Raw genomic sequence first — 24,649 nt, 5'->3', positions numbered from 1 at the left:
ATTTTTTTTTCTCACTTCAAAACAGGCAGGAATACAGTCTTTCTCACGCACACCTGCACTGCTGTGTGTGGTACACCGTCAGTGTGAGAGTTTGTGTTAGACGTTCACTTCCTGATACCACAGGCTAATCTGTAAAATGAAGACGACCTTGCCATTATACTACAGGAGGTGCAGGATATTTCTTCCTCATTGCAATATCAGTAATAGTTTTAATACTGGGTAATACTGCTTAAGACTAATCTTGTCTTCTCCTGCATCAGATTTGAAGAAGTACCGAGAGTGACCAGTAGGTGGCACTTTAACCCCACATAACGGAGACTGTGTAGGGAAACCTCATTTCCATTAAGAGGAACATTTTGATCCTCAGCACAGAGCTTTCATAACCACATCATGTTAGTGCCAGGTACATCTTACCCCGAGCCATCTAACTATAATTCTACTCTTCGCCAGGGAAGATGTACCAATTGGAATACGGATGAGAAGGGTAGTGAGGATAAGGTGTTTGTGCTTTAGTATTAATGTTATTTGTGGTGGGGTTTTTTTTCTAGATGAAAGATCACATCAAACATCACACAATCTTTTCTTCTCCTCTAACTTGAAATAGGCTGTTATTTTTTAGAGTCTTTAGTTTGTCATGAGCATAACACACCCTTAATTAAACTAATGGCTGTTTACCGTCTGCCTTTTTTCCGACATAAACACATTGTGCGGGGCATCATCATTACGAGAGGTGGGGGAAATGGTGATCAAAAAGAAAACCCAGATTTTGTTGTGTGTTTGTGCTACCCCATCAAGCTGTGTGGAGATGGCAGATAGTCTTTACCACATCCTCTTAAAAAAAGACAAAAAAACAAAACACAAACATAAAAAAAAAAAAAAACCCATCCAAAGAAAGCAGTGCACCCTTTTATCTAATACCCACTGGCCTAATATGTGCTGTTTGTAGCCTGGAGATGCGTACATGGAGAAGAGGCGTTTTAGCCGCGTGCCTTTTAAAAGGTGTGTGTAATCCCGGAGTGTTGAGTCGTAATGAGGCTAGTGCACACTGGCTGTCTGACGTGCAGAGTTATTTAATCCTCACAAAATATATGATAATCCTTCAAGCCTTCCAGAAACATTGTTAAAACCCAAGTGAGATGTTTCAGATGAGGATTCCAATCAGTGCAAGGCTGTTCAGTTTAGCCTATTAGGTAGGAGTGTCTGAGCAGCTGTTCGGATCTGTTGGGCGACATTCGGCCTCCCCTTCAGAATACATCGTCTTGGGCTGAATAGTCCGCTCCCCCGTCCGGGTCCAGTACGGGAGGGAGAGGAACACGAGAGGCGGAGGAAGACGAGCCTCCCACAACGGGAGGCCGAGGGGAACACGAGACGGTGAGGGTCGACCAAACGGGAGACATTACCGCCAATTACGATGGCAGATTGATTCCTCGGTTACGGACAAGCGAGGAGTTGCTCAGGTGAGGGAGAAATCCAATGAGGACCTCAGAGGGGGAAAAAAACAATTTACACCCCCCCCCCCCCCCCCCCCCCCTCTTTATAGTCGGCCTTGCACATCAGTAGCAGAAACGGTGCGGCACGTCCGTCGGGATCCTCCCATCCTCTCATCATTTCCACCCCGCTCCTCTTCTGCTGTGTGCAGTGGAGTTTATGAATTATCCATGAGCAGTTAGGGTGCCTTGAACCGTGTAGCAGGTTGAGCTTCCTAATGTTACCTCCTTTCCCTTCAAGTGCATCGCCCCCTTCTCTTTATTTACAGGCTGGGAAATGAGCAAGCCAGGTAGGGAGAAGAGCAGAAAAAGGAGAGAGAGAAAGAAAGGGATTCGAAAGAAAACGAGAGAGGGAAGATACTGTTTCAGGAGAGTGTGCGTTTGGCCTCAGAGGGGTGAGAGGTCGCAGCGGAAGCTGCTCTGGCCTTATTGGTAGGCAATGCAACAGCATGGTGCTTATTGAACAGGACCAATTCTGGAGAAGCAATTACAGGAGCTGCCAGCAACGCCCGTGGTTTATCACAACATGTCCGACCGCCCTAATGGTGCAGTTAACATTTGAGCACTCAACAAAATGAAAAGATCTGACTTTCCAAACAGCACAGAACAAGGCGACAATGCCTCCATAACTGAGTGGAACTGCTAAGGTCACAGAAATTATGGCCATTTCTCCATCTCGCCCTCTGATGTGCGTGCGTGTGTGTGTGTGTGTATGTTGCACTTATTCGTAATAAATGGTAATTTTCTTATTTAGCTCCTGTCATCCAGGGTTCAAACAGACTGGCTGCGTTTTCAGAGTAAGTTGTGATGGTTTGTTCCTTCTGTCGACTGTGCTTATTTCCTGGTGTGAGGAAAATCACTCTGAAAACTCGGCTGTCGTCAAGACGGCGGGGCGTTGTCTCTCCGCCTGACGAGTCCGGACTGCCCCACCGCACCCCTGGGGGAGGGGGGAGGTGTCTCCGCCTCACTAAACCTTTCAAGAAAAAGAAGACGAATCAAAATAGTAATGCGTGGAAGTTTTGTCAGCTCATCTCAGTGCTAATAAGTGCATTAGACAGACTTGGTTGGCTCCAGATGTGACAGTGAAATGCGACTGAGACGTATGTCTCCCTATAAATATTCTGTACTGTGGTCTACCTCTGTGTGACCAATAGCACAGCGTTTGATGCAGGTAATGCCAGCGTGCTACTTGGAATCTGTCACTGTCTCAGATGGCTTCCAATGCTACAATATGTCCATTATGCTAATTAAGCCTTAAAGATTACTTTAAGGTGTTGGAACATGTTTTGTACACCTGTCAAATCAAACATCTGTCCATCGCCAGATGTTTTTCTTACAAAAAAAAAAACAACCTGACAATTTGTAGTACAACTTTGAGTAACAAAAGAATAATTCTGTTTATGCTGTTTATCAATCTGTTTACCTAAGGCCAAGGTTGGCTGGTATTTGATTTTTATCACAGCCCTTTCCCTTGTCTGGATTGGCAGGACTGAACTACATGGACGGCTACTGTTTGACGTCTTTATTTCAGAAGCAGCACTACATTGTTTTTAAATGCTCTCTGGGAGATCATTACAGTGATGGTTTGTAAGTAGGTCAGTGCTCTAATATGATGGGAACACCTTGTGCTACAGAGGTCCTGTTTAAGTGACTGAGCTGAACTAATGGGAGATCATGACTGGCATGACGAAAACTGCTCTCTACCTCTGTGTCTCTCTCTCTCTATCCCCCTTCTCTCTGTGTCTCTCTCCATCCCCCTCTCTCTTTCTCTCTCTCAAGCATGCACTCCAACTCTCATTCACAGTATCTGAGGGAGATTATTTTTTGTAGCCATAGTAATGAGGTCCAGCGGCAGGAGCATGTTCACAGTGCCGTGGGGTCCTTCACTGTGGAGATGGTAATAGCAGAAGTTCATCTTCGTGTTGGACTTTCTGGTGACCGCATGGCTAAAATCCTGCTGAAGGTGCCATAATATGCCTGAGAGAACCTTAATAGTTAGCTGATTAGTGGAAAAAGTACTTTAATGCAGTGACCGTATTAAACGGTTCAGACGCGGCTATTTACTGGTGATCATCAGAGCTGATTCTGTGTAGGAAATACAGTTATTGACTATTGCGTTGGGCAGCGTGTGCATACAAATGAAGTACAAAACATCCCAGACTGAAGATGCCTGTTCCAACCGTACAGTCCCGTTGTGTGGATGGACAGCCTACCTGTCACCAGCACGGCCCCTCCCCTTCATGCACACAGCAGGCACGCCCCGCTCTCCTGGGGCCCCCGCCACGATCTGAGCGGGGCTTCCAGTGCACGCTACCACCGAGCCCCGACCCTCTAAGCTCCGCCTTCGTATGCAGGACCACAGGCCCCGATGATCATGGATTTACACAGCAGACCCTGAGTTATAACCTGCCACTTTACACCTCTCCAGCGGCGTAGTAGGTCAGAATGAATCATGTATTCACATGCTGTGAGAGTGATGGAGAGGGATGCCTGCTCCGGCGTGCGTGACGCTGATGACCAGTGTGCTGGGCGGAAGGTGTGATATGGTTTTAGGATGGCGTTTCTTTGCCCTGTCCCTAACTCCCGCTCCCGTCTCTCACCCCTTTGATGCACTGATTGCTATGCGGCTCCAGGCCTGCCTTTGGATCTCTCTCTCCGACCCCTGACGCATCCGCCGACAGCAGCTGTCAGCCCGGTCACTTCCCCTCTTCTGACAGACCGCATCGCCCTCTGGACGCAGACCTGGAGTCTGGACCCAGTCCAGAGGTCCGAGACCACAGGATAGACAGAGACGCAGGCGGTTGAGCATACGCCGCGAGTGTGGCATTAAAGGCTACAGAGATAACGGACAAGAACACTTTGGCTCTGTCATGTGTTTGCTTCATAAATTGCTTAGTGTTTATTGTTGTATATATAGTTTGTGTGTGTGCATGCATGTACATGTGCAGTAACCCTTGATAAGACCGTCTAGTGTTGACAAATCAAAATTATATTCCACTCCAATTTTTGCACTCTTGGTGAATGTTAGTTAATTACTATGTTGGTATAATTGGATTCTGTTTTCTGTATAGTCTGAATAAATCATTGTCATCTCTCTGCACTGGGAATATAAAGGCATATATCAAGTTGAATATAATGGCATATATCAAATAGATTATAAAGGCATATATCAAATAGATTATAAAGGCATATATTAAATAGATTATAAAGGCATATATCAAATAGATTATAAAGGCATATATTAAATAGATTATAAAGGCATATATCAAATAGATTATAAAGGCATATATCAAGTTGTTGCTCGTGTGTTTGTCTACGGGCTACTATATTTGTTATGTGGGGAGCAGCAGTCCTTCTTAGCACAGATTTTACCATAGAGCCCTGAGATTCTTCTGTCCCGAGTCTCGACGTCCAAGGTTAAGATGGTCTATGGCAGGTGGGTGTGATTGAGTCTAATGGACTGCAATTGACATGATTAGCCACACTTTCTTGTGCCAAGGTGCTGTTGGATTGATTTTAACGTCCTCTTCTCACAAAGCTCCCACTGAAGATTTTGTTTGGCATTCATATGTCTGCAGTGTGAAGTGACCTTCATGCTGTCTGTCTCCCATCCCCGTGTCTCACCCCACCCCCTCCTTCTTATTCAAATCTCAGTGTCCTTTCTGTAGCTGGTTAATCTGAGCAGCCTCGTGTTGAGGCCCTTGGCTGACAATGGTGAAGGAACAGGTCATAATTGAAAGATAAATTGATCCATGTTTGAATGATGTGCAAAGCAGGTGCTGCACTGACTCCACGCCACTGCCCACTAGCGGGGTGTTAAAGTCACTCATGAGACTCGAGGACGCGTAAGAACAAACTCTTTATGTTGTGCAGAATGAGTCCGCTGGTTCTGATCGTCTGGCATTTCCTCATCGTCCTCACTAGGTGATCCTGTTGTTTTCTAGCCAAATAGATGTATCACAAACCATACAAGATGAAACTAGCAACGTTATTCAAGTTCTAGGACATTGCTATCTATACTGTATATTGAGTGGTTTGACTCTGTTGTACATGGATTAGGTTTCTTGCCTTAACATAGGAAATCTAATTCCCCAAATGTGCCACAAAGCACTTGGAATAAAAGAAAAGAAATTCTCAGCCATCTTTGACTTTGACAAAAATGACCTTTCATTGATGGCTGAAATGATGGATGAGCAATCCCAATGACCTAATAAACACACATAATTATTAATAATGCACACAGATGAAATGGACAAATGTTGATAAATACAGCGATAAGTCGTGGTAATTAGACAGGTGTAATGGGGGAATGGGAAAAGAGTATGGAGAATATAGCGCTTGCATTTTAGCATGCGATATTTATTCATTTATTCATTAAAAATGTTCTGTATTTAATTCTGAGTTCAATAAGGAGTTTGCTGCCGCCAGCGTGTTTGGGGTCCCCAGCCCGCGGGCCCTGGCCTTACCTCCGTCTGTCTTTAGAGTGCTGGGGAACTGGCTTACACCCAAGATGAGGTTTGTAATGACTTGCCTGCAATAACAATGCAGCTTTAGGACATTTTGAAGTCCATCTCCTACTTCAAGACACCCAGTTCATCACTGGTGCATTGGCTTTAAAATGGAAATCATTTATTTTAAAAATAATGTAATGATCCTGTCAGACTTGTAGGTTACATGTGGAAGGTTACTATGGAATATATACCTTTTAAAAGCAGATTGGTTAACAATGAACCTTTCAATATAGAACTAATATTTTGTTATGGAATAGGCAGTCTTTCACGACTGCATAACACATTACCTTGATTTAGCCTTGGGTGGATAAGCGATATTATCTAATATTGCGATAATTTAATCAGTATTAAGCAAATTATCATTGTTATTTTTTTTTATATTACCCTGGCATGTGTTTTACATTTCTTTAAGAACTAGCATTGTACGTGCAGTCTAATGTGTAGAATGTGCAGAAATGTGTGTGTACACACACACGGTGTTCAGTTCAAAAGCAAAAGTGAATATGAACAATGAACAGCAGATGGTGAATCCAGAACTCAACACTTCTGAACACGGATGTGGCGGTACAGAGCGGAGCACTGGGTCTACGTGCTGACAAAGCGAGGTTTACATGCAACACACCGAGTCAAACACCGACAACGGACAAACACCAAAGAATCTTTAGGTCCCTACATGAGGAAAGATGAACAGACAGACAGGTGCAGCGCATCACTGACTAACGAGGCAGGAGCGTGACCGTGAGGGATCTCTCTCTCACACACACACACACACACACACACACACACACACACACACACGATGAGCACCAATGAGACAAACTTGAGGAGGAGTTGAGGTGGAGGTGGTGTGATATGTATACAGTTGAAAATACTGCATTTTATTTTTGGCCACAAGCACATGACCAACTAATTAACTATAAGTAGACTGTGCTTTTTTTTTATAGTTCTGACGAATGTTTGGGTACTTGCAACAGAAACCGTTCAGTACGTGACCTACTCTACAGTAGAAAGTGGAAAATACTTGACCAGAAAAACAAACACATCAGCTTCACAATATATCGTTTTAAACCAAGTCTTCATATAATTGTGATCATTCTGGAGATGCTTGTATACATTGAATTAAAATTTTCACAATTTTGCAAGTCTACCTTGATTTCTCAAGCTGTCCATTAGATGTAAAAGATGTAGTTTTACATCTACAGATTGCGGTGTGAGCTCATCGGGTGCGACCTGCCCTCGGTGCGGCGGTACCGCCTTGCAGGACCGTCGGGTTGGCTACGGGAGCGCCGGGCTCGCTGTTCACAGATGAACCAGGCCAAATCAGAAGTGCACACAGGTTCTCTTCAGTGCTCTTACCTGCACACGCCCACACAGGCACACCGAGCCACGATCTCACGCAGACAGACCTGACAACTGACAGAAAGGATCCATTAGGGCCGCAGGACACGGTCAGGGCGTGTGCGCGTACCACGAGCAGCGCACGCTAGTGTCGGACGTCTCCCGTATTCTTGGGATTGCAGAAGTGTCCAGTGACCCCAGCCAAGATGCATCCAGTAGAAACAAGTGTGGACATGATGGACTGGTTCATTAGGGAATTTATTTGGTCCTGGTGTTTCTTCATTTTGGAAGCTTTTAAGAACTCGCGTGTACTGACAGCACTGTGGTCTCAATTATGTGGATGGTGGGAACTGAATGCACACAAATGAACTGATTTGTTGTCATGCGGTTAAGGGGATTCAGCGTGTTGCGTGTGTTTCTGCCTCTCCTCCCAGCACTATATGGTGCAGGCAGAGACATTGCTAGCTGTGTTTACCCTAATGAAGTTCAGTATGAATTACTTGATGTCGTTTTGAGCAGACTCGAACCTGCCCGTGTTTCTAATGAGCTGTCTGCCACTAAAGGGAAGGTGCTTTTAATAGGTTTTAATGCTGTCAGGGGCCAATGCATTGAAACAGAGACGCGGCATCAGACACCGTTACCGAGGGTGTTTAACGATCCAAGCCTTTTCTTCGTGTGTGTGTGTGTGTGTGTGTGTGTGTGTGTGTGTGTGTGTGTGTGTAACCTGATTGCTCGTTATGTCTTGCCCTGGGTCCTGTTGTTATTGCACTGTGTGTGGTGCTTAGCATGGCTACCCCGCAGTGGTGTGGGGTCAACCCTAACAAACCCTCTCTACATTTCAGATGAAAACACATGAATAATCTTTATTTCTTCACACAGGCCGTCGCATGCTGTCTCCCTCTGTCTCCCTCTGTCTCCCTCTGTCTCTTGCATGGATGTGCATGCTAACACACACACACACACTTGGGCCTTTTGTCTGAAGGGTTTCTCTGGACTGCAGCTGACCGGTGTGTGCCCTGTAGGCTGAGGTAGATCCTGACCAAGGTTGTGCAGGTCTGGGTTTGTTGATCCCATTAGCAAACGGAGCTTCCCGTCCCCCATTCTGTACTTTTAATGAGATCCTCCTACTGTCTGACTCCCAACACTCGCCGACTGATTTTGTTGTGGTTCTCCGCTGTTCCTTTAAGTAGAGCCCGTCTCTGAATGCTGCACGCAATTCGATATTGATGAATGCCTTCTTTGATGTTTTCTTCTGACCTGCCTCCCATCAAGGGGTTTCGCGTGTCCAGCTATGTCAGATCTCGGAATAATCAGGAGCTGTGTCAAGCTGCTGGAGCAGCGGCTAACGGACATGGTGGTAGCCAGGAAGGCAGAAGCAGCCTCCCGTATCGACCGCTGTTCAGAGTGGAAGTGTGTGTTCCTCGCTCCGCTCCCTATTCCGCGTGTGCGCGTTTACGTAAAGGCACCCTAATGATTAACTCGCTCACTCTCTCCTCAGAATGTTCCAGCAATAGGGAGGTGCGCAGGTTTGTTTTGCTTGTGATGTTTGGAGTCTGCAGATGGTGCGGTGGTGGGAGGTTGGGAGAATGGCGGAGTGAAGTGTGTACAGGAGCACCGGTGGGCGAGGTTCTCCGCTGCGAGCCGTCTGCACCAATCAGAGTCTTCCTCGTAGTGGGAAGTTAATTAATTTCTGAAATATGACTTCTCTACCCTGGATACCTCACAGCGGGGTCCTTGAACCCTCAGCTCCGAGTTCTCACGTCTACTAGATTCTTGGCTTGTTATTGCCCAGAGTGCTAAACCACAGCAGCTCCCAACTCCTGAGTGGACCGTTGCTTTGGGATAGTTGGCTCACTGCTTTCTCCTCTTCTCCATGCCTGTTTTAATGCTACTTAAAATTAAGTCTGAGGACTGTGGATAAATTGGAGTTGGACTGTGGTTTATAAAACCGTCACCCTGGGCCATATCGAGCTGTATATACTGAGGTGATAATATTGAAATTACACTCATTGGTATTCAGACCTCAGAATTATCTACAGACTTCAGCTTGGGGCGGAGCCCAGAGCCAAGGTGTTTCTCTGCTCCTCACTTCTCAGACATGGAGCTCAGGTTTCTCCTCCACATGATCTACAACTGCGAGGAACTGTGTTAAACCGCTATCTGTCAGTTTATTATAATAATATTATCTCCCTTTGAAATTCATGTTTTGCCATTGTAAAATACATTGTAAAATGCCTTTTTAAAATTTATAAACATGACATTTTATATAAATGTGAGTGTGAGTTGTCAGGCTTAAGGCTGCCGTTGCTTATAGAGTTTCTGGTAGTACCAAACAATGCAACATATTTCAAATTGCAGAGTTGGCAAATGGATGTTAGCAAATTGGTTAAGAGGATTCTTCAGCATCATATCCAGCACTGGAAACATAATACTACTTGAATCTTATAGTATTGCTTGTTTCCATCTCCTGCTTTTAAGTCTTTTTACAGTTAACACATTTCATCCAAAAATCCTTTATCAGTTTGCATTTTCTGTCACCTGTTTTATTATTATTATTTTTAAAGAGACACTGTTTTAAAGGATGAGGGCTTTAAAGAGCACGTTTTAAAGGTGGCCTAGAGGCACTGAGCGAAACTCGGGCCCTGAAAGCTGTATAAAGAAAAGCCTCCCGGCAGCCTCAGAGGTGTGAGCCGCACGGCGGCAATTTCAATCGTCTAAGTGGGATGCCAAAACAAAAAAAGAATCTTTAAAAGAATCGTGTAAAACCCTCTCCGAGTACAGACCACCACCCGTGTACAGATCCCCCCCCCCCCCCCCCCCCCCCCCCCCCCCCCCCGCATATCTCGTGATGCATCTACCGAACTTAAGGGAGTCGAAACTTGGTCATGAACTCCGGCTCACATCAACGACAATTAATTATTGCAATTTTCTTTTTTGTTGCGCTTGTGTAATTATTGTTCTCTTGACATTGCACATTACTGGGTAATTCACGTTCAGAGCTCCAAATTATGCTGCTGTTCAGTGGGCGTGGACCGCACGATGCGGGGGGCAGCTGACCTTGTGGAGAACAGCACGTGTGTCGTGAGTGATGAGATGTCCTGCTCACACCACTCACGTTTTCACCATCTCTTCTATGTGACCGTCATATGGTTTGCTTAGAGCTTACGTGTACAGACAAGACAGTAGGAGGGTCAGGGAAAGATGTCTTAACATTTTACTGTGTGTGTCAGAAATTCATATTAAATAAATCAGAAGAAAACATGCTTCAAAGAAACTGAGACGAAAATGTAAGCGTGCACCAGTCTGGGAAGATCTGGTGTGCTACGGCACTACCATGGTGCGGCTTCATCTTTATTTTCTAAGAGCAAATTCATCATCTTCCTCATTGTCAGCTTTTATTGCTTCTGATGGTATTTTGCCAGTTTGGATTGTGGTCTTCCTGATTGCCCGAGAAATCACTTCTTCACGGCTGACTCCGTGTCAACGACTGTATTCTCTTTAGGACGAACCTCCAGAGACTTCACTAGGTCTGCAACGGTCTTTGTGTCTCGGTCGATGAGCCCGTCTGATTTCACATGGTTGGAAAAAGGGGGAGAAGTTCTCTTGGCCTTTGAGGTGGACTCTGCCAGTGTTTAGCGAGGTAACGTGTTTGTGAACTGCTGGTTCCGCACTGTGGATGGACCAGTCCACAGATCCTCCCACTCCAGACCTCTTCTGCTCTGGGACGGTCCTTCAGGAGTGTCCACCCAGCTGTGGCCCACTTCAGTTTGCTGCTGTTTCTAGTGGCCAGATTATCGAAGGGCTTCTTAAGCATCTGGACCTCATCATTAGCATGATCAGTTGGGTCATTAGGCCAGTGTTTGGGGGTTTAGCATGTGTACACCCATATGGATTCTGTCTGTCTCAAGTCTCTCCCCAAGGCAGGCTAGGACATCTGCCTTAACACCCTTCCTACACCCTTCCGTCGTTCCTGCATTATTCTGATTCGTCAGACAGCCATCTCTATGTGCATCTTCCACAGACTTATCCGAGTTCAGGCCTGTTGAATGTGGCCACATGTGGTGGTCAGTGTGGGCAAGGACGTTCTGGACTTCAATTTGCTTGTATCCTCCCTCATCTTGAGAACCTTCTTGTCTACTTAGTGTATAGTGTCGTGTGTAATGAGGCAGGTTCTGCTGTTGGAGACTGGGGTTCAGGCCCCATCTGCACAAGGTTCCTAATACCACACTGCCCTACCTGACTGACATGACTGACATTGTAAGCCACTTTGGAAAACGACATTTTCTAAATGTGTCAAATGTACTGTCCTCTTGCTCATCGGTTCCAGATCCGCTTAGGTGCAAAACAGCCAGAATCTTGAAGTCCATGGATTTTAGAGCTCGGCTAAGATCATTTACATTTCAAGACCCATTTCTCCAGCATCTTGGATTGCTGGTCAAGTTTATTTTGTCTTTTATCTGAGTGCATATACAATATATATGTGTACAAATAGAGAAACCTGTCAGTCTGGGAAAATGTATAGGCCTAACCAACCTACCTCCTCAGAAAGGATCAGTCCTACATGTGTAGACATGTTGGCAATAACTGCAAATTGTTGTACCACATTACTGTAACTGTTACTTAGTTTTCTTATTAATATTTAATTACAACCCTTGGGAAACTGCTCAACCAAGTACCAGTACCAGTGGTCTTATTTCTTATGTTAAATATCTGGGTGACACTGTATGGATCTGATGGCATTCTTATTGTATATATAAAGCCATATTAGCCTCTAACTACACATCCTTTCCTAATTAAAACACGGACATTTATAAGACAAATACATGTGAAGTGCATGCATAATAACAAACCAAGAAATTGTTGTAGTTTGTAATCCGTTCAGCACAGCACTGCATTGAAGAGGAATCTGCTTGGAGAAAGCACCATACAATATTACATTATTATTAGGGATGCATAAATACCATTTTTTTCCAACCGAGTACGAGTACGTGTATTTTTGTACTTACCGATACCGATACTTACATAGAATTAAGCAGTCAGGAGCATTATGTAATAGTTAGTAATGTAAAATAGTGCAATGAAATCAATACAAAACCAACATAAAACAGTGCATGGCCTATAATTTATTAACAATCACTAATCACCATGTCAACACAAAACTAATTTTTCAGTATTTTTACATTTTCTCTCGTCTAGCTAGCGTTTGCTGCAGTGTTGGTTGATGCCGTGTTCTGTTAGCAGTGAACTCCTCATGCTGAGGATCAATGACAATGATAACTAAAATAATTTATTATGAATAAATATAATATATAAATATTATTTATTATAAATAATATATATTTTTGTTTGTTCTTAATTATTAGGTCTGTGTAACTTCAATGTGTTCCACAAAGGCACTAACTGAGGAGATTTTCAGCCAATACGTGTAGCTACAACCTGACGCCAACTGAATCAATTTATAGCAAACTTTGGTTCAACTTAATCATATATTACTAGTGTGTACACTCACAGAGTTTAAACTGGTTTTTAGTATTGCACTGCATGATTTTTTATGTTTTACACTTACTTATATTAGTAGCACCGCGGAGGCACCGCGGAGCCACCGCGATTACATCATTTTCGGCGCGCGGACCCTTGCGCCGGTCGCGACGCGTCAAACCTTGCTCAGGGATTACGTCACACGCAGCGCAGTGCCGTAGTGCCTGTATATTTACATTTTAATGGTCCAATGAAGATAATTTAAAAACCAGGACATTTCCTCACTTAAAAAACCAGGGACAGGACGTGAAATACGTACATGTTGAGTTGTCTGCTCATTAGCATAACGTGGTTTACGTCCACTGGAAACAAGGTATCGGATGTTGGTATCGGAGCCTCATTTGCGATTACGAGTACGGGTAAATGGACATGGTATCGGGCAAATACCCGATACCAGTATCGGTACTCATGCATCTCTAATTATTATATTATAACTTGTATAAGCATGTTAGTACTGATCAGTCACTGGGCCTGAGAGAGAGCTTATGTTGCGCAGATGCTCTGCTGCTGCTCTCTGTACCGGCCAGTGGACAACAGACTGTGCAATTAATTTAGGTTAACTGAAGTCGCACTCTGCTTTCTTCATTATCACCAAAGGTTGCAGTAATGCGTTTCATTGGGGAGTACACTGGACGCGCCAGAACTGAGCGGTTCCAGCTTCAAACCCATCTGGCCTGCGCTACCCTTCAAACGAGAGCGCTAACGCCTCACATGAATTTTCAATGGCCAATCTGGGGTATTTAGCCTGGAGCTGTATGTTTGCAGGCTCCTGGAAAATCCTAACAATCACAATCTCTGTCACGGTGTTCTAGCCCTCGGACCTGAGGACGGGGAGGACTTTCTGCTAAAGGCGTTCTGACATGTGCTTCAGTGTACACTTTCTTTAGGGTTGAACAGTGTATTGTTTATGAAGCATCACAACTTTGACAGTGCTGCAGTGTGCAACAAAGACTCCAACATGTAGGTACAACACATGGATGGATGGATTGAGGTGGTCACGTGATCGAGTGTAAATAACTGTAATTTAAATCCACAGAAGTTTGTTCAGAATAATGGCATGCTGATTTCAAGGGTCCTACAGCATTGCAAGTTGTGATTAGGAATGACGTGAAAATGGTTTAACTTCACATCCTGATTTTGATAATCAGAGAGTTAATGATCAGAAGGAGAGGGCCAGCAGGTAGTTGAGGCTATCGCAACTGGGTTCTTTACACTGTGTTTTGCATCTAGACTGCGTTACCGTCGGTACTTTATTAGCATCGTAAATAGTGGAATGCTCTTGCTTTCATACCTTTTGGAAATGATACATTTTGCATGCCACGTTTGTTTATGTCGAACTGTGTCAATTTATCAGCCTTAATGGTGCAGGGCTGTTTGGGCTGAGTGTGGGGCGAGCTGACTGTTACCCCAGCGGATCTGACAGTTGCATTCACCACCTTTTGAATTAGTAGCGCATGTAAATGGTTTGAGGGAGGCTGTGAAAATGTAGATTTGGAATTTGACTGATTTTGATGTGTGCCTTCTGGAACAAGCGTAATGCGTGTGTACGGAGCGTGTTGGGTGGCTTTTAAACAAGCCTCCTCTCTAGCTAAGAGGGGACCAGTGAGGGTCTCCAGGTGTGCTGAGACCACAGTGTGAAGGTGTGATTCCGCGTGTCTGTCTAAGCTTTTGTGAACAGTATAAATAAAACAATTCGGAGCATTGCTTATGCATTGTTTCAGAAACACACCGATCCAAATTGACAGATGGGTGTAATTTGGTCATCATGTCACAAAGCAACACTGCCTGTTTACTTCTGGCAAGAAATTAGAATATTTTTTTCACGCCTTTTGACAAGGGAGTTTTTGTAAATGCTGGAAATTACAAAATATCAGAAAGAAATGGTTCTAAATTCGAGGAGATTATGGAAGTCACAAAATATCGTCATATACACTACATAGTACATTATACATTATATATGTTTAATAATTAAACATGGTATTATATAATATTCTCTCTGTCTCTCTCTGTTGCCGTCTTTCTCTCTTTGTCGCCATTTCTCTCTGTCTGTCTGTCTGTCTCTCTCTCTCTCTCTCTGACTCTCTCTCTCTTGCTATAATGATTAACAGATTATATATTGCACAGCGTTACTGGCTCAATTGATTGGATCAAAGATATTACTCCCTCAGCAATCCCTGAAATTCTTACTTATTCTTTGTATCTTCTACACACTCTTCCTTTTCTTTCTCTCTCTCTTTCATTCTCTTTCTCTCTTTGTCTATCTATCTCTCTGCCTCTCTTTCTCCCTCTCTCCCTCTTTATCTGTCTTTCTCTCTCTGACACATTCTCTTTTTATTCTGTTTTTAGTCCAGTGCGTTCCTAAATAGAATGCAAATGGTAACCCTAGAAACTATGACAGGTTGACATTTGTTTCCTTCCTTGTGGATTTTATGCTAATTAAAGGCAAAAATATTGATTGATATCTGTAACTCTGTAGTGTACTGCAGTAGCATTACGAGGCAAAATGTACTCTAACCTTTCCCGGTCAATGTATTCACGCCCAGGTGGAAACTGTTGGCTGTGGGGTTTGGTTCAACTCCCACATCAATTCCACATCTATTATGTTCCCCAGTGCAGGAGTGGAAGGCAGTCTTCTGGTTTGTCTCCGTGTGAGTTTGTATGCGTGTCTGAGAGATGACATATCTGAGTTTACACGTTCCTGTATGGGAAGGAAGCACAACAGTTATGGAGGCTGAAATTCATGTTTTGGGTGCTTTTGTGAATTTTTCATGAGCTGTTGCTCAACTAATCTAACATCAGGATGACAAGTTTCCCTGGAACTGTGCATGCTTGTTCTCCTGGGTCTGCGTATACCTCGTTAGACAAACTCTGACATGACCTTCGTTATTGTTCTTATTCCAAGCTGGAAAGGGCTTAAAATGATGTTTGGTCATGGGTGTTTTCATTGTGACACCTCTCTCAGTCAGATAGCAACATCCTCATTGCCTGTTCACATCACGTCCTCTCTGTCTCTGTCTCTGTCTCTGTCTCTCTCTCTCTCTCTCTCTCTCTCTCTCTCTCTCTCTCTCTCTCTCTCCCCCTCTCCCTCCCTCGATCCTTCCCACTATCTCCCCTCCTCTCCCTGGACTCCTTCACTATTCCAGTAAACAAAAAACACTTGTTGGATCTGATTAGCAGTAATAGAACAGTTTGGACATGTTATACTGCGGCTATTTTGAATTCATTTGGCATTTTCCCTCATTGATATGGAGGGGTTTGTTGCCCCCAGCCCACTGCAGACATGGCCCTCGGAGACATCTCCAGTTAACCTGTGGCAGGGTTTGTCCAGTTGGCCCTGGTGGACAGGTCTTAGCAGCACTGCACACTTGTGGAGCGCCTGCCTTCTCTTGCAGATTCTTCTTTACTTTCCCCAGTGGTTTAAATGTACGGGTCCCTCGCAAATGCGGGTTATTCCAGTGCTTGCGTTGCTTATGTAGTCCGCCCTACAGGGTGTTCCTCGACTAATCTATCATTTCTAATTGCTTTAATTACTCTTGCTGAATATCCATCAACAGATACAACAAACGTTTTTGTTCAGCGTTCATTTTTAATAGTGATGGGGGGGGGGCACTGTTTTGTCAGACTGAAATGACTACCTGTTGTAATCACACCCCATTTTCTCTGTTTCTGTTTATAGCCTTTAAACATCAGAACACTTACTGATGATGTGGTAAGATTTCTCCTTCATTCAGATGCTTTCTAACACTTTTAATTGCCATTGTGCATGAAACGTCCTTTACAAATAAACATTGCTGCTAATGGTTTGGTGTGTCTTTCACTAATATCAAAAAACAGTGTTTGCTGGTGCTCAGCATATGGTATTTGGGTTATATGCTAAAAAGAAACCTAGCTTCCTATCTACTAACTTTTTTTTTTTTTTTTAAGCTGTTAATTTGAAAGGTTGCTTAAAGTGCAGTTGCATTGTCTTGTGTTTTCCTTTTGTTTTGATAGCAGATTATTTAAATATTGCATGTGTAAATGAGATAATATTCACATGAAGGGCTGTTGTATATGTTTTCAGTGACCTGTTTACTTCCAAGTCTCCCAGACCATTTAAAGAGATTAGCGCCCTTGTCTTCCAATAACACTGTACACGTTCTATTAACAAATCATGTTCCGACCTACCCCCAAGTGTTCCCATAAGTAAGGCTCATGTCCTCAGTTCATGTTCAGGGTAAGTGTAATGGAGTGACTCACTCTGAAAAGTCTGAATTGGATTATGTTGTATTTGAGGTGTTTAGAATTATGTGATTGAGCTAATGCACCTGATGACGTGATGATGTGGAAGTTGCGTTGAGTAAAAAAAAAATGTCAAGCATTGATAAGTTGATCTGTGCAAGTTCGATTCCAGAAACATTCTACCCCTAATGAGTTTTGAAAGCAGGGACAGAACACGGGTGTCCAGAGACTGTGGCAGCTGCTGATGTGATACCTGTTTACTTCAAGTCCTTTCAGTGTAATTACGTAAGAGAATTATGAAAGACCTGAATCACACGGAGTGTTTTTCAGAGCATGCTATTAGTTGTTAGCGTAATTAGCGTAAGAATGGAGGGCTTATTTCTTTTTTTCCTTTTTCTTTTACATTTGTTAATAAGTAGTTTGCTTATACCATGTAACCCAAATAATGTTTGAACTGTTGGAAATACACGATTGAAGGACGTTTGAAAGGGATACGATCGCTTATCCCTCCCGAACCTGCAGATGTGATTGCTAAGTTGTCTGCAACATTGGTTCTGGTGACCTGTCCATTTGTATACGTTATTATTGTGTTACAGGGTTGATTTACCATATTTTAGTGGACAGGATTTCAGTGCTCATGATCCTCTGAATACTGAACAGGATCTTGAGACTTCACGTTTGTGTCCAGATCACCTGTGACCCATTGTCTGTGGCAACTGGGTAGGGGTCTTGTCTTGATTGAAGAGGTCAAATGAAAAGAATTCAGTTTATAATGGGTTCAGAATGGTAAAGGTCTATATACATGTGTAAAATGGTAACTAAAAATGTGTTGCTTGAGGGTTTGCCTATTTATAATATCAAACTGATTCAGTATTGAACACATTTCTACTATATTATGGAATTGAAATAAGCCAGTGTGACTTCACCTGTTTTCACTCGAGCCATTTGGTAGGAGTGAGATGTAACTGACAGGCTTTGAATTGAGTGTTGTCTGCAGGAGCCTAATGTTCAGAGCAGAGCTTTATTAAACTTGCATGCACCTGCTATCAAAGCTCACCATTTGGCACTGTATCTTCAAGCTGTAGGTGAAGGTAATGAAACGTTTTGAAACCGGGACCATGGGTCAGCCAATAGATGAGCCAGTTAATTTAAACAGGGCCAGGTGTGCTTATCAATGGAATTCAATGGCCAGTTCTCATTCGCACGGCAAATAGCAACTCCACTGGCATTTAGCATCGCAGTCGCCCCCATCCCTCCGTCTGACTCATCCCATTCCTCTCTGTTTCTCTGGACTGTCCCATTTGCTTTTACCCTTCATCTGTTCATCTGCTTCCTCCCTCCTGAATGTTCCATCTTCTCCTTCTCTTTAATCCTAGTCCACTGTTTACTCCCTCTGTCGTCCTCCTTATTTCTAAACTCCACTTGTTTTCTTAAAATGCACATTGTTCTTTTGCTGTTATCGATTGGCATAAAAATGTGTTTTTGTTTGTGTTGGGTTGGTATTGATTCAGGTGGTCTCTCTGTGGCAGAGGGAGTGTAGACTCTGGAATAGGTTAATCGGCATTATTATGTGTTCAGTTCAGTTAGACCATACACTCCAGTGCCTGAGATTGGGACTCACTGTTAAGACACGCAAATAACAGACAGGGTTTCATGTTTACACTATAATCATCAATGGAACGACAGAAAAAATCCTTAGGATCTCACTCTGTAACCACGTAGGTTAATGTCATTACCAGCTGAAACAAAGATTGTGTGTAGGCAGCCTTCCATGGAGGGACAGTGGCTTTTGGTGTGTGGTATATTCTCAAGTGTGTGAGGTAACAGAGAGGATTTCTTGGGAGGCCTGGGGCAGGAGATTGTTGGGCGAGGGGTTGGAGGTGAGGGGAATTACTTAAGATGGGTCTGATGGAGGGAAGAGTAGGAATGAGGGGAATGGACCCATTAGTAATAACATCAAAGGATCTGTCCCAGACAGGAGAGGGGGAGAGGGCATATCACGGCCGAGTGAGCTGTAGCCGCACGGACACCTAAACAACCCTGAACATCAGTTCATCATGACGCTGCGCCTCTGTCAGCGCCTTATGATGTCTGCTGCTATTATCAAGGTGGCCGCGGCTCATCTTTATCTATCTATTCTCTCGTAGCGACGGCCGAATAGCAAACTGCCTCCCTCCTCCTGTGGGGCTGAAACTCTGATCTACGCCATCAGTCAAAGTTGTGATGGGCGCCTTAGGGCAGCAGCAAAGCAAATTAGAGCGGCGGTCACGTCAGCCGCCATCATCCTCCGCGCTCCCCAGTCCTGTCTCCACGGCCCTTGCGAGGGTCACACCCCCACGTCCTGCACCCTTTCAAAAGCGCTTCATTAATTTCTCATCGGAGGCAGCGCTGATTATCTGAGTGCTTATCCCAACTCTTTCTTGGAGAGATAACGCACAGTGGGTGGCTTCCTTGAAAATATCCTTCAAGATAAGTGCTAGTAATTTACCCTCCTCAGAAAGAAAGGGGCAAATGACTGAAAATGAACCACCTACCTTATCACCCAGCAGTGACATCTCAATCCCTAACTCTCTGCAGTCACTGGTGGAGGAATGCAAGAGGCAGCAGCTCCCTGACAAATCTAATCCAATTAGGAAATCATTATCTGGGCTTATTTGACAGGGTACCCACCCCCTCTGTATCAATCAATGCACAGTTGCAGGGACACTGCAGATGCTCGGGTTATGTATCAGGCATGACCATGTAAACACTTTCTACCATGTCCTGAGCCATATCATTTTGTAAAGTAAAATTTACATCCAAGCCAAAAGCAGAATGAACACATAAAAAATTTCTTATGAGTCGCTAGGATTAAAAATATTTTTAAAGCAATTTTTAAAAAAGGTGTTCTTTAAAGAGCTGACTCCCTGTGTATATTATTGAAAAATTCAGGGTTTGAATAATTGTGTATTTTTTTTAAATAATCATATTTCCGCATTAAAAAATAACATTATTCAGATTGTTCTGATTGTAGCGCTGGGCGATATGACCAAAATTCTATATCACGGTATTTTTCAAAATTATATCGGTTTCACGGTATTTGACGGTTTTTCCCCCATGCATGATGTGTTAACTGCATTGATTATGAAAAGAAGTTGTTAACCTAAGTCTCCACCTAAGTATTACATGTAATACAGATTTGCATGGCCCCACATGATCAGTTTTTAAATGGTAGCACTAAAGTAGTGAATGAATCATATAGCATGACATTTGCAGTAAAAATGCAAAACCTTTTAAAAATATAGCCGCAAGCGGCAATTGGCGGGTTCACACACGAATAGGCCTCTTGGCCTCAATAGGCAGAGGCCCAAAAGGTCCTTTAGACCCTAAATGTGAAAAGAAGCTATTTGAGTGGAAAAAAATGCACAAATAAATCAATGTGCAAAAAAAGGTTCAATTAGGGCACTAAAGGCCCAAAAGGATCAAAATAATGTGTATTGGGAAATTGAGTCAGATCACAGAACTAAATCACATGCTGAGATCAGCTTTGTGTGTGTTTGTGTGGTGTTTCATGTAATAGTTTTCAGTCAGTTCCAGAATATGGCCACTAGATGGAGGCCAAGTACTACCATACTGATATCTCATTAATCTCAGTAATGCAATATAACATTTTGGTGAATTAAAAGGTTCATTTCTGGTCAGCCTGTGTACTTTATGTAAAAAAAAAGATTCAGTTGAGGCACTAAAGGCCCAAAAGGATCAAAATAATATGTATTGGCAAAATTATTCAGATCACAGAACTAAATCACATGCTGAGATCAGCTTTGTGTGTGTTTGTGTGGTGTTTCATGTGAGAAATAGTTTTCAGTCAGTTCCGGTGTTTGGCCACGAGATGGAGCCCAAGTACTATCATACTGATATCTCATTAATCTCAGTAATGCAATGACATTTTGGTGAATTAAAAGGTTCATTTCTGGTCAGGCAGTGCACTTTTTGTTATGAGATGTAATTGCAATGTTATAAACCTCATTGATCTGAATCATAAAAGCCCCATTACTTGTCTGTATTCTGCATAACAAGATTGCTGCGTGAGTTTTTATGATTTCTCAGGTTTTTGGGTACTGTAGCGCCTCCGACAGGCCAATTTGAACCAAACTTGGCATACCTCACAGGGACCTCAGTGTATAAAAGCCTTTCAAATTGGGAGTTGATCACTTACATGGTTTATGAGTTATAGCAATAAAGGTCATTTATGGCATGGCCAGAAGGATATAATGGAAAAATTGACCAATCAGACAAATAAAAATGCAACATTTTTTCCATATGTAGTTAACTACAGTGTCTACAGATTATGCCTATGCCATTTTTGCCATCATTGGATCAAATTCCTAGGACTAGTTCTTAAAGAGCTATTTTCAAACAATTGATGAATGTGACAAAAGTATGCATTTTTTAATAGGACTTGTAATTGCAAAGTTGTCAGGTCTACTGCAAAGAATAAAAAGAAACAAGTTGCATGTTCCTAAGTGAAAATTTGGAGGAGTTATGCATGATTTTCACAAATAGCGCCACCTAGTGGCCAAATGTTTTAAAACTGCACAGCATGACACATAGTCCTGAGATATGCACAGTGGTGAGGTTTCATGTTGATTGGCCAATGGTAAGTCTGTCAAATGGCCAATTAATTCAAATAAAAATTAATTGGCTCATGGCGGCCATGTTTTTGAGTGATGATGTCATCATTGTGTGTCTTGATATCACTTGGGCCCCTGATGATGCCTGTAAAGTTTTGGCTTGATGTGACTAATGGTTTCTGAGAAACAGTTTTTCCCATGTTATAGCGCCCCCTATTGGACAATCGTGGCCAGCTTTGACCTATGACCTCGGAGTCATGTGCCCTAACAACTGTTAAAATTTTATGAAGATCCGTCAAAGCGTTGCTGAGATATAGCTGTTTAAGTAAATTTGGCCACGCCCCAGAGCTATTGATTGACATGTCACAACGACACTGTATGCAAATGTCACAATTTTTTCCAGGAATATTGATAATGAGATTCTTCTGAACATTTTGATACCAAGTTTGTGGTGATCGGATGAAAAACCAGGGACTAGTATAAAAAAGTAGGTTTTGCATATTATGCAAATTAGCAAAAAATCTAAGTAGGCGGAGCTTAATGGTTCTTGAGGCTTTTTTGTTTGGCTTGAACCAAGGAATCCATCAGAAGTGGAATTTTGTTTCTAGGCCCTACGGTTTGGGAGATATGGACCAAAACGCAAAATGGTGCGCTATAGCGCCACCATCAGGCCAATGTGGGTCTTTGTACTTTAGCACGGTCTCGCAAAGAGACTACACCATTCTGCCAAGTTTGGTGTCTCTGGGCCTTACGGTCTAGGCTGCAGTATGCGTTTTATGCGGAGAAAAATAATAATAAATATAGCCGCAAGCGGCGATTGGCGGGTTCACACAAAAAAAGGCAAAAAAGCCCAAAGGGTCTTTTAGACCAACAAATTGGCCTCTTGGCCTCAATAGGCAAAAAGAAGCCCAATAGGTCCTTTAGACCCAAAAGTGAATAGAAGCTGTTTGAGTGGAAAAAATGCATAAGTAAATCAATGTGACAAAACATTCAATTCAACTGAGGCACTAAAGGCCCAAAAGGATCAAAATAATGTGTATTGGCAAAATGATTCAGATCACAGAACTAAATCACATGCTGAGATCAGCTTTGTGTGCGTTTGTGTGGTGTTTCATGTGAGCAATTGTTTTCAGTCAGTTTCGGTGTTTGGCCACTAGATGGAGCCCAAGTACTATCATACTGATATCTCATTAATCTCAGTAATGCAATGACATTTTGGTGAATTAAAAGGTTCATTTCTGGTCAGGCAGTGCACTTTTTGTTATGAGATGTAATTGCAATGTTGTAGACCTCATTGATCTGAATCATACAAGCCCCATTACTTGTCTGTATTCTGCATAACAAGATTGCTGCGTGAGTTTTTATGATTTCTCAGGTTTTTGGGTACTGTAGCGCCTCCGACAGGCCAATTTGAACCAAACTTGGCCTACCTCACAAGGACCTCAGTGTATAAAAGCCTTTCAAATTGGGAGTTGATCACTTACATGGTTTATGAGTTATAGCAATAAAGGTCATTTATGGCATGGCCAGAAGGATATAATGGAAAAATTGACCAATTAGACATATAAAAATGCAACATTTTTTCCATATTTAGTTAACTACAGTGTCTACAGATTATGCCTATGCCATTTTTGCCATCATTGGATCAAATTCCTAGGACTAGTTCTTAAAGAGCTATTTTCAAACAATTGATGAATGTGACAAAAGTATGCATTTTTTTAATAGGACTTGTAATTGCAAAGTTGTCAGGTCTACTGCAAGGTATAAAAAGAAACAAGTTGCATGTTCCTAAGTGAAAATTTGGAGGAGTTATGCATGATTTTCACAAATAGCGCCACCTAGTGGCCAAATGTTTCAACACTGCACAGTATGACACATAGTCCTGGGATATGCACAGTGATGAGGTTTCATGTTGATTGGCCAATGGTAAGTCTGTCAAATGGCCAATTAATTCAAATAAAAATTAATTGGCTCATGGCGGCCATGTTTTTTGAGTGATGAGGTCATCATTGTGTGCCTTGATACCACTTGGGCCCCTGATGATGCCTGTAAAGTTTGGGCTTGATGTGACTAATGGTTTCTGAGAAACAAATTTCCCCATGTTATAGCGCCCCCTTTTGGACAATCGTGGCCAGCTTTGACCTGTGACCTCTGAGTCATGTGCCCTAACAACTGATAAATTTTCATAAAGATAGGTCAAAGCATTGCTGAGATATAGCTGCTGAAGTCAATTTGGCCACGCCTCAGAGCTATTGATTGACATGTGACAACCAGACTGTATACCAATGTCACAGTTTTGTTGATGTTCCTTGATAATGAGATTCTTGTGAATATTTTGACACCAAGATTGTGGTGATCAGATGAAAAACCAGGGACTAGTATGAAAAAGTAGGTTTTGCATATTATGCAAATTAGCAAAAATCTAAGTAGGCGGAGCTTAATGGTTCTTGAGGCTTTTTTGTTTGTCTGGAGCCAAGGAATGCACCTGAAGTGGAATTTTGTTTCTACGACCTACAGGGTGGGAGATATGAACCCAAACGCAAAATGCTGCGCTATAGCGCCACCATCAGGCCAATTTGGGTGTCTGTACTTAAGCACGGTCCCGCAAACAGACTACACCAGTCTGCCAAGTTTGGTCTCCCTGGGCCTTACGGTTTAGGCTGCAGTATGCGTTTTATGCGGAGAAAAATAATAATAATAATAAGAAAGAAGAAAAAACCTAACAATAACAATAGGTTTCCCACACTACGTGTGTGAACCCTAATAAGAAGAAAAAAGAAAAATTCGAGCAATTACAATAGGTTTCCCACACTACGTGTGTGAACCCTAAAAATCTTTTAATTTGATAAAAAGTGAATTATTTACCATATGTGTATTTGTATAAATATGTATCTTAATTAAGCTGAAGGTGCTGGAAAATATTGAAAATGGACCTTGAAAGTTC

General features: G+C 42.8%; 1 protein-coding gene across 4 annotated transcripts in view; it reads left to right on the top strand.

Moving 5' to 3' along the window:
• Positions 1 to 24,649, top strand: part of LOC143528885 (protein diaphanous homolog 3-like) — a 285,913-nt gene that overhangs the window by 8,250 nt on the left and 253,014 nt on the right. For 3 of the 4 annotated variants that reach the window (XM_077024808.1, XM_077024806.1, XM_077024810.1), the window contains exon 2: positions 16,551 to 16,583. The exons of the other annotated variant lie outside the window; for it this stretch is intronic. In XM_077024808.1, coding sequence (XP_076880923.1) covers positions 16,551 to 16,583 — 33 coding nt within the window. The remainder of the gene's footprint in view (positions 1 to 16,550; positions 16,584 to 24,649) is intronic. 4 annotated transcript variants of the gene reach the window in all.

Source organism: Brachyhypopomus gauderio, chromosome 12 (assembly GCF_052324685.1).
Source record: "Brachyhypopomus gauderio isolate BG-103 chromosome 12, BGAUD_0.2, whole genome shotgun sequence".
NCBI lineage: Eukaryota > Metazoa > Chordata > Actinopteri > Gymnotiformes > Hypopomidae > Brachyhypopomus > Brachyhypopomus gauderio.
Note: the sequence above shows the minus strand (reverse complement) of the source record. Positions and strands in the feature narration are given on the sequence as shown.